A 10,367-nucleotide genomic window follows, 5' to 3' on the forward strand; every position below is an offset into this window, starting at 1 on the left:
AACTGAGAGGCACTGCTTGTACCAACAGTACATAATGATTGGAGCAGTCATTTGGAATTTAAGACTTGTTCTTGCTCCTCTGCATCTCAAAGTTTGGCTTTCCAAGACATTTGTCTACTTTACAGGAAAGAGTTTTTTGATAAAAGCATAAAAATATTAGTGATGGCTATTTTTATATATTATCAGAGAAATGAAACCGCTGGTCTGAAATCTAATTGATGATTTGGCAGGAATGATTGCTGCTTTTTAGATTCTGGTGCTTTTCCTGAACATCTGCTGCAGCATAATACAGCTATTAGCTTTTTAAACAATCTGTTGCCATCAGATTATTACACATGGTTTATATCCACTGGGATCTCAAAATTGGTTATTGCAGCTTCAGAGAGTTGCTTGATGAAAAGCTACTTATTGCTGGCATCTGTATGATGAACTGTTACTAGTGGCTGAGAAATTGTATGATTTTCTTATGTTTAACGATGGCACCATAGTGAATATGCTGATGTCATATATCTTTCATGATCTGCACAAATCATCCCCTTATTGAATATCTGAATAATCATCTTCTGAAAGCAGAGGCAAGCAGTTAGAAACTTTTTAGACATGCTCTTTTTAATTTGTGCAGTTCATACAATATACAAAACAGTGACATTAATTGGATTTATTCTCTGGAGTCAAGTAGCAAGCCAGGTTCTTTTGCAAGCTTATTTTTCTGTGCAAATCCATCTTTTTAACGTACAAACATTACCAAAACAAATACTTGCATAAACTTGTCTTGAATTGTTAAGTAGAAGCATTAATCTTATGAATGTTTCTTCTTTTTGACTTAAACTCAGCCATACATAGTTTCTTCTCTCTAGTGAAAGAATTACACTAGAAAAGCAACAATTTAAACAGGTTATCACTGTTCTTAGATTTTTAAGCTGAAAAATTGGAAGCTAGTAGGTCAAATGGGGACTTAATTCTACCCACCTTATGTTCACTGAAGCTGAACACAATAGAAACAAAGGAGGGGTAGAAAAAAGGACTCTAACAAGTTATGTATGGGAATTCTCACAGGAATTAGGCTTCACCATCCTCACTATAACTAGCCTGAAGAACACATGAAGAAAAATGAGGTATCACTGGTAGTATTACTGGGGAAATCTTAGTCCTTGTTGGAGCTCATGAAACTAAGATGCCATATGAAGGTAGACTAAATTCTTCCATGTTGCTCAGTTACCCTGAATCAGTGGATTTCAGAGGTGGCTTTACAGCTGAAGAGGTCTAGCTCTGCATATTTGGTTTGTCAGGAGTAGGACACCAGCTCATGACTAAGTCCCTAAACAATGAAAGGTATTACATATGTTAGAATAAAGAATATATTGAACTTGATTTGAGGAGTGTTTTTATGTGCTAATGTATGAAATGTAGAAGCTCTTGAGGGACTATAGAATATCACTACAGCACGGGCAAATGTATCACCAAGAGTATATGCAGTCATGGATCAAAAATCTAACTCGGAAATGGAGTAGTATAGTGCCATATTCCAAGCTATGTGAATTGCAAGGGCACAGCTGAGCAAATATTTCTCCAAACTGTTCATAAATAACTGCTTGGACCCAAATGTCAATTTTAGTTTTGCTCTGCAAACTGTTATTTCACGTTTGTTACTATTATAGCAAGCAATGCTTGCAGAAATATCTGTAGAAGCAATATATTTCATGTTAGTGTTTGTGGAAAGCAAATGCTTCATCTAAAATAGCTGAAAAATCTGTTCTGAGCATTAATCTCATGAATTTATAAAAACTGGAATTCTGTGTCAATTAGCTGAGAACTGGGTCTATATGCCTGAGCTTCTGCCCAAATCAGAGTGAACTGGTATTAATCAGATCACTAATCTTACATAAAATCAACCAGTATTATGGAAATCTGAACACATGCAGTAAGGATGATAGTGAATTTATGAGCACTTTTCTTCTACTGATTTTAAGATGCTTCATAAGACTGACCTACCATTGGCCATTCTGTTGAAATATGGATCAGTGAAGTATATACTCAGAAGGATTTATTACTTTTGACTCCTTATATTCTTCTGCTGTCTCTTGCTCTCTTAATTCTTTGGATGCTTGAAAACATACCTGCTACTAATGTTTAATTTACAAGATGTATCAAGCTTCTGATGTGCTGAAATATTTGACAAGAAGCTATCTTTAATTCTTCCTATTTTCTCTGCATTTTAAAGATGCTTAAAACATAATGTTTAAGTCAGAAGAAATTCACTCACAGTATTGACCAGCAAAAGTAATTTGAAAATAGTCCAGCACAGTTTTAGTCATGACACAAGCTGTGTATATTTCTGTCCCATCTCAACACATTATGTCTGCCTCCAGCTGATATTTTCCAGTGAAAAGCAGCCATGCACATTCTGCCTGGATTTAGTGTAAAGATTTTTTTCTGGGGTAGACATCAACTTCACAAAGCTCTAGAATGTGTCAACTTGTTTTGAACCTGCAAGTGAAAGATGTGATGGCTGTTCCACTCAGCAGGTTTTTGTGCATGTTTTTCTAAATGACACTGCTCCCTTAACTGCTCACTTATATCCAGTGAGCCCTGTTGGTTCCTTGTCTTGTTACCATGAACTTTGAGAACTGTCCTTTAGAATGCTCATATTTTAAACGCAGTCAGTCTGATATAGCTAGAATTACTTTCTGTAGTCACTATTTGAATATACATGCCAACAATTTAAATATTCTTACAGTATGTACTTACAGCATGCTGGTACTCATATACTCTGAAGGAACACAGCAGGCAGTGACCTACAATGTTTTTCTTGCTTGAAGGCAGCAGAGGTATATAATCAATCAAAGGCTGTACCTTAAGAACACTGCTTTCTTTCAGCATCTGTCCTGTCTGTAAGACTTTCATTTGCCCTGCTGCAATTACGTTCCTGAAAGGAATTCACATGTGGAATGTTTCCTGTTCGTTAGGTCTGCTGGGCACTAAAAGGATGTTAACTATCTATCTCACAGAGGCTGAGAACTACATTGAGCACAGAGGCTTTTGGGCTTCTAGTTCTAGCTGGCTGCTGGTCTGTAGTAGGAGCTCAGGGCTGGCTTGTGGAGGCTCTTGGCAAGGGATACCGGGCTCTACTGGGAGGGCAGCCTCCCAATGCCAGGGTGGTCATTGCAGAACTGAGGTCCAGCTGCCAGCAGGGATCTTTGGCTGGAGGAGCACAGCAGGGCCTGTCAGGTATAATGCTGGGAACAGTAACAACAAGCAGAGTTTTCATTTCAGCTTTTAATTGACTGCCATAAGTAAACTCTTGGTACATAAGACTTTTCTTTATATTCTTTGTGTGCATATTTGTCAGATATTTACTTAATTTTATACACAATATTGGAATAATCTGTTACATTAATACACAGCTTAAAGCAGGTCTTATTTACACTGACCACAGAAAGACAGAAGAATGAGGACAAATACTTAACATTCACCATCTTTATCAGCATTTTAAGTATAGTTAACCAGCACACATCATGCACATCCATATCCATATTTATAAGAAGTGTAGGTATTTCTAATTACACACATGGGCATGTGTCTCCCTTTAAAAAAAAATAATGAAGTAGAATGCCATTTCCCCCAGATAATCAAAGATTAAAAAAAAAAAAAAACAACAAACAAAATAACACAAGAAACAACAAAAGGGAAGGGAGGAGGGGGAAATGGACCTGCGGATTACACTGAATCAGACATGGAGACATTATGGCTGTTAGGACACTTTTGGTCACTGGGGCACTTCGGAGAGTATTTTTACTAGTGGCAAGTTCTGAACTCCTATGAGAATTTATTCCTAAAAACTGCAATGTAATCTCTTGCTTTGGAAGTAGACCTGCTTGGTACTCATTTAGTTTAATGTTACGTCTTCTAACAAAACAAAATTGCAGCTAAAGGTTGCCTCTTTTTTTTGTTTTGTTTTTAAGAATATAAATTAAAAGCTATATAAATTTCTCTTATGAAATTAAGGCAACAGTGGAGAATATTGTGCTACAATGTGCATTAGCTGTAGATAATGTTTTTTATTCTTTTATCACGTTAGCATGTATACTCAAAGGCCAAGGTGCTGTTAAACTACTACAAAACCTTACAATGGAGAAACAGGTCCTGTGCGATAACCTTGTTACACTGATGTTGAATTTCTCACCTTACAATGTATGCTTCTATTCTATTAAAATAATAATAATAAAAAAACTTGTAAAAATATTAACATATTTCCTATACAGAGGTACTCTTATCTAAGGTAAAGTCTAGTCACTACTATAAAAAGGCATTAAAAATTAAGTAAAACTCTGGTGTAAACCAAGTAAATGCTCACTTACAAAGTTTTTGGCAAATCTTCTTCAGGTCTGTTAGAAGTTTATTTTCAAAACATACTATTTGGAGATTCTCCCATAATAACTGATATTACCCATAGCACACACAAGTTAAGTCCTGCAGATAGGTTCAGTGAGTGCAATGTGACTAACTACAGATACAGGTCACTGACGGTGACCAAGAAACACAACACCTTTAAGAAAGCCAACTTAAGGCTTAGTGATTTTCTCAGCTAGCTGAAATTATTCTGGTACCCTCATTAAAGAAATTAAGCAGCTGTTGTCGAACATGGCAACTAAAAAAACACTTTTAGAAAGGAGGAAAGCATAACACACAGGTGGCCCAGTCTTTCTGTCAGTGCTTAGGCACAAAAACACTCACTGCCCTCAGCACACAACTCCTGGCATTATGGTTCCTCTGAATGAACTCTAGGCTCTGACTTCAGCCTTCCTTCCTGTTCCCTGATGCCATCTGTCTCCAACCACTTGCTCAGCACTTACATCTAGGTGTCTTTGAAGGAGAACAGTCCTGCTGAATAGTTGTGATTTCTGTTACTTATCTTCATTTTCTGTGTGCTTTTGTGAATGTCAGTCATGTAGCAGTTGAAAGTTGTCTGAATATATTCAGGTTTTAGATGGAGAAGGAAAAGTGATCAAATGCTGCCATTAAAAGCAGCTGGTGATATTTGCTGGTTGACACATCTGTCTTGATAGTGGTCAATATCTGATGCGTATAGATGTGTCTAAATTTGTTCTCAGTGTTAGGTGCTGCTGTACAAATTACCAGTTGAAAGTCTTGAACTTATGTAATTTTTGTTATGAGCAATGTACAAAATATGTGAAATATTTTGTCTTGGTTCCTCTACACGTGGCATGGTGTACAGGTCTTCCCCTGGTAAACTTAAGCAGGCAAAACCAAGCAACTCTATTTTTCATCACATATAAAGGACATGTGCATGCTTACTTGGTCATTTTGAGCACCCTTGTCTGATGGCTGGCAAAAATTGAGAATGTGGAGTAGAGTGAAGCAAGTGCTTGGTGTTTTTTTCCCATTTCAGCCTGTCACAAGGACTGAAATGGTTGAACCAAAGGAACCCTTTTCCATAGAACAGAAATACTTGAAATGGATCTTTAAGATGCAATCTTTTCCTTCTCTGATCCTCTCTGAAAATCAGTGATGTGTTTTCTTTCTGAGGAAAGCATCTGAAAGTGTTTCTAAAATAACTGTATCCTGATAGAATAGCCAAACATCATCTTCATGGTATCAACCTGAAACATCATGGTGGCCTTTAATACAGGGAAATTCAGTTCTGGCACATCAGCTAACCTGTGGACTTTGAATATTAGCCCAGAGAAAATAAAATGTATTAGAATAAATGTATTTTGAGTCCCTCAGAGCAGTAAAATACAGACATAATCCTCTCAGGTAACCTACAAGCCATCATAGGAGATGTGATAGCTGTTTATGACTGGGTACCTCAGGCCCATTTAAAATATTTTAACTGGGCAAAGCAAATAAGACATTTGTAAGTCTCATCTTTTTAAATTCCTGATTTATGGTTTAAATTTGGATGTTAGGAAAGATTGTTTGCCAGTGCCTCATGAAACTTAGCAGAATCAGGCTAGGAAGAGAATAAAAGCTACCGGCTCCAAAAAAAAAGTTTCTTAATGACTATTGTATTAATCATAAGAACTGTAAAATAGGCATTAAAAGAAAAATGACTTTCTACGTGCCCTCCTCCTACAACCTAACAGTACAAAGTAAACATAATTCATGTCAAAACAATAGACTAGGAGCGTGTGTATATATACAAGATGTTTGAGCTTGACTTTTTTAATAATAGCATTTAAAAGTTATTTTGCTAGGAAGAAATGGCCAATTATAGGGAACTTCCTCTGGGAAAATTACATACAACATACGTTGCACGTGCAGTTAGGGAACATGTACAATAGTAACAGCCAAGTACTTCTCCTCCTGTATTCTATATTTAAAATATTATGTTTGATCCTGGATTTCCTGCAAAATCCCTCACTATGGTAAGATATCTTTCAAGTGTTGCCAGGGTGTATGCATCAGCACATGAGAGAACACAAGAAAGACTGACAAAAAAAAAAAAAAAGCTTTGGTTTAGAGACCAAACACAAAATACTGCTTTATGGGCTGTTGCCTATGAAGGACCCACCGACTTTCTACTAGATTCTAAAACCCTGGAGTTTTAGTATTTTAACTACAGAAAAGTAACAACTGTATAAAAGATCATCCTGCTGGATGACAGCAGAAGTACAAAGTAAAATGGAGGATCTTTCTTTGGTGTTAGTTAAATTTAAGACTTGGTAAAACAACATGGATTTCAGGCAGGTCTTTTTCAGTGACAGGGAAGAAGGGAGGGTTGGTCAGAAAAGAGATGCTAATGTATGCCAGCCTTTATTGAGTTAAAACAAAGCTTTCAAGACCATGTTTTTCTAGAACAGTTGAACTATCTATTCATATGCTTCACCCCATTCTCCCCAGGGGCTTGCTACCAAAACAGCCAAGTTAATTAGCAAGCCAATGACATTGCATCTTGAATGAGCTTGCAACCAAAACTTTTATTTTTTGGAAGTGGGCTGTTTTACTTCATCAGCTTACTTCACCTTGTCATTGCATGGGGATGTTTGGGAGGGCACCAGTCCCCAGAGTGGGTCTGCTCCCCCAGTGGATGCGGAAATGGTGAGCTACTGCTTGGCTGAAAATTCAAGACAGCCTTGGAGGAAGACTTGCAGGTGAGTAACTACCTGGCTAATAAGAACCTGACTGGGAGATCTCCTTATTGACAGTGGTTGAACTGAATGGAAATGAATATGTTAGTGGCATTTGGTATTTTCAGTATTGAAAATGTATTAGGGAGATCAAACAAGGAGTTTGAAAGAAGCTGAGTACCAGAGTTGTGCCTGTTTTATATACTTAGTCTTCACAAAGCTTTTTTTGTTACTTGAAAGGGTATTAATTTGTTTCTAGTGGCATCGTTTATTATCAAGGAGGCATGAGGTAGTTGAGTATCTTATTCTGTGGGAATTGAGAACGTTGTTCTCTAGGACAGAATTAAGTTTTCATTTTGGAGAGACTTCCTCTGGACAAAATCTTGAACTTAAATCCTAGCTGTGCTATCATGCATCATGAACTATCTTTTCCATTAGCACTATTCCCTGTAATAGTTTTCCCACTCTCTCTGATTTCCCTTTTACTTTCTGTTTAGATGATAAGCTTTGTCTGTCAAACTTCAGAAAAAGATGGCAATGGTGCAGTAGAGTCCTGTGCTATAAATATTACACTAAACTTAAGAAGTTAAACAATAACAGCAATAAAAATAATTAAGTGGATCATTGCCTTGGGAGTTAGTATTTAAAATACAGTCAAACCCTGAAATGCTGGATGCAGCTGATTTCACTCCCCTCTTAAATAAATTAGACCTATTTCAAAGCAGAGTGGTGATGAAACAACATTTCCTCTGTGAGTGGTAGTGGGGTGTCTTACAAGTGAGCATTGGTGCCAGTTGTTAGCGTTTACAGACACGAGCAAAACCATAAATAATGTGACTAGCTGTTAAAGCTCCACATTAAAGAGCCCTCCAAGAGTTTCAAAACTTGGTAACTTTGTTAGATTTCTGAACCCTGCAGATCCAGTAACTGAAGCAGCTGTATTGAAAAATAAGCTTTATAACAATGAAAAGATCTCCCTGTAGTTTAGCAAACAATAAAAAAGGGATTACCTATAAAGCTGGTGGAATGGTGGTGAGTTGTATTTTTTTTTTTCCTTTTCCCCTCTTCTTTGAAGCAATCAACACTTTCATTGTATGGACTTTCAGGTAATTACAGAACTAGAACAGCAACCTTCTGAAACTCCTTTATTATTGAAATATATTTAATAACATGGTTTAAGCCTCTATTGGCCATCAACTGGGCCAGAAAATGTCTGCCTTTATAAGTAGGAGACAGTGTCCTTTGGATTTAAAGCCATATTTAAATAAAACCACTGCTTTGTCACACAATCTCTTTAAGAAGAAGAGATAATGCTCTATTCTTTCTAAAGTATTGATTCTGTTGGAGGAAAAGGATGAATAAGGAGAGAAATTTTCTTGCTGTTATTTTGTAGACAAATCAATGCTAAATGAAAAAGGCTAAAATCGCTTGGGGCTTTTAAATTGGACAATTTTAAAAACAGGAGAGGAAAAAAAAAACACAGAAACCCCCAAGCTTTATAAATAAAAAAGAAAGCTCCATCCTTCAAAGCTTCTTTAAAAAGAAGCATTACATACATGTAAAAAAAAAAGCTGAATTGAATACACAGAGGAAAAAAAAATAATATCAGAGGTAAGGTCCAGAGGTAAACTCCAGGCTGGATTCAGTTGAGAAGCTACAGCTTCTGAAAAAGCTTACCTAGTAATAAATAACTACAAGAAGTAACTCAGCTACCACATCTACTGATCACTGGGAAAATGCTACAGTGATATGTGCCACAGAGAATGAGAACAGCACCCAAATGCAGAGTTTGTTCTGTATCTTCTAGCTTGCATAATGCTACCAGAGAAGAGCAGGAGTAGACTTCTTCTTCTAAGTTGTTCAGTACAATCTTGCTATGTTTTGGTAGGTGAATCCAGTAAGACTATAATAATAATAGATTGCTTACAATAGAAGAATAAAACCAAAGTTTGGTATTTTGGTGCTTCTGGGTAGATTTAAATAATTATAAAAATCATTATCTCTTTCTATGTATTTTATATATGGTACTTTATTTGACACAAAGTAAAACAAAAAGTTGATTGTGTGACTATTTGTACGAAATGTTTTACAATTAACTGAAAGAATCAGTAAAGTATTGATTGTATGATAAAGCTATTTTTATTGTTGTCATAATATATTTTCACTAAATACAGTGTGATATTAAACTGGATTCTGTACTTAGTAGCTCCAGCATGGGTTCTGTTCCTGTTACTTCTCAGCCTGTTGGATTAAATGGACAGAAAATGGCACAGATGTATACAGTAAGGACAACCTTCTTCACCAAGAGAAGAAACTATTAACAAACCACTGAAAATGAAGCACTGAGTCTTCATTTCAGAAGGATGCAAACTCATATCCCAAAGGATAGCATGGCAAGAAAGCTAATGACATTAATATGTAGATAAAGTTGCTCTTTCCTCACAATTGAGATGTACCCTTTCTTTAGATCTAAGAACATTCAGTTCTTGGTTTAAATCAGGTCGTGGCACAAGTATCTGAAGTAATTATTACTGTCAGAAAAGTTGAATTCACTTCTTCAAGATAAAAGAGCATTTAATGTATGTTGATTGCTTTTTTTTTTTTTTTCCCCCCTCTATTCCCCCCTCCTCCACTTCTGCTAATAGTAAAACTCACAAGTTTTGGTCACGTAGGGATCTCATGGCACCAAAAGATATAAGAAAAAATAAACAGAGTCTTTAAAGATCATTTGAAGCCAAGTAATAGAAGGGAGGCATTGACAACAGAGAGCAGATATCTTCCCTCAGAGAGTCAGTAGGTAAGCTCTGAGCCAGCCTGGTCCAAGCATCACTGAGGGAGCTTTGAACTTGACTTTTCTGTATTCCTAGTTTAGCTTTAACATATGTTTTTTTTTTTCTTGACCTGTTGGTTGTCATATTGTTAGCCAGTGTTGAAGCTGCAAGGGAACATAAGTAATTGTTTAATAACATTGATTCAAGTGATGCTAGTTGGAGATGCTTTAAGTATGTTGTTGACAAATACCAGAATCACAAAGAAGTCTTAAATCTACTGATAGGTTTCTGTGGATTCTAGTCAGCAGTAAGAAATTCAGTAAGTGCTGAATTTAAGAGCTATTATAGGCTAAGCTTTCAGCTTAGTTTGAAAATTCAGAGCTGCTGAATGCTGATTTGAAGACAAGTTTTGTACTTTTTGGCTGGTCAGTGTTATGCACACAACCCTGAACAGGAGTAACAAAGCACTAACACCATTTTAGCAATAATACATATTCCTAGTTGT

The 10,367-nt window shown here is 36.5% G+C and overlaps 1 protein-coding gene and 1 long non-coding RNA gene across 4 annotated transcripts in view; one reads left to right on the plus strand and one right to left on the minus strand.

Annotated features, from left to right (window-relative positions):
- The window catches only part of LOC101752262, a 52,607-nt gene that overhangs the window by 26,946 nt on the left and 15,294 nt on the right, over positions 1 to 10,367 (plus strand). The window contains exon 4 of one of the 2 annotated variants that reach the window (XR_005862898.2): positions 1 to 3,656. This exon is cut by the window's left edge and continues 19,000 nt beyond it. The exons of the other annotated variant lie outside the window; for it this stretch is intronic. This is a non-coding gene — a long non-coding RNA (uncharacterized LOC101752262). Of the gene's footprint in view, positions 3,657 to 10,367 lie in introns of those variants that run through there. 2 annotated transcript variants of the gene reach the window in all.
- SLC6A2 (solute carrier family 6 member 2) overlaps positions 3,262 to 10,367 on the minus strand; it is a 69,035-nt gene continuing 61,929 nt past the window's right edge. Inside the window, exon 14 of one of the 2 annotated variants that reach the window (XM_015292350.4) lies at positions 3,262 to 10,026. In XM_015292350.4, coding sequence (XP_015147836.4) covers positions 10,003 to 10,026 — 24 coding nt within the window. In that variant the 3' untranslated portion in view covers positions 3,262 to 10,002. The remainder of the gene's footprint in view (positions 10,027 to 10,367) is intronic. The other variant, NM_204716.2, reaches the window with a different exon arrangement.

Source organism: Gallus gallus, chromosome 11 (assembly GCF_016699485.2).
Source record: "Gallus gallus isolate bGalGal1 chromosome 11, bGalGal1.mat.broiler.GRCg7b, whole genome shotgun sequence".
NCBI lineage: Eukaryota > Metazoa > Chordata > Aves > Galliformes > Phasianidae > Gallus > Gallus gallus.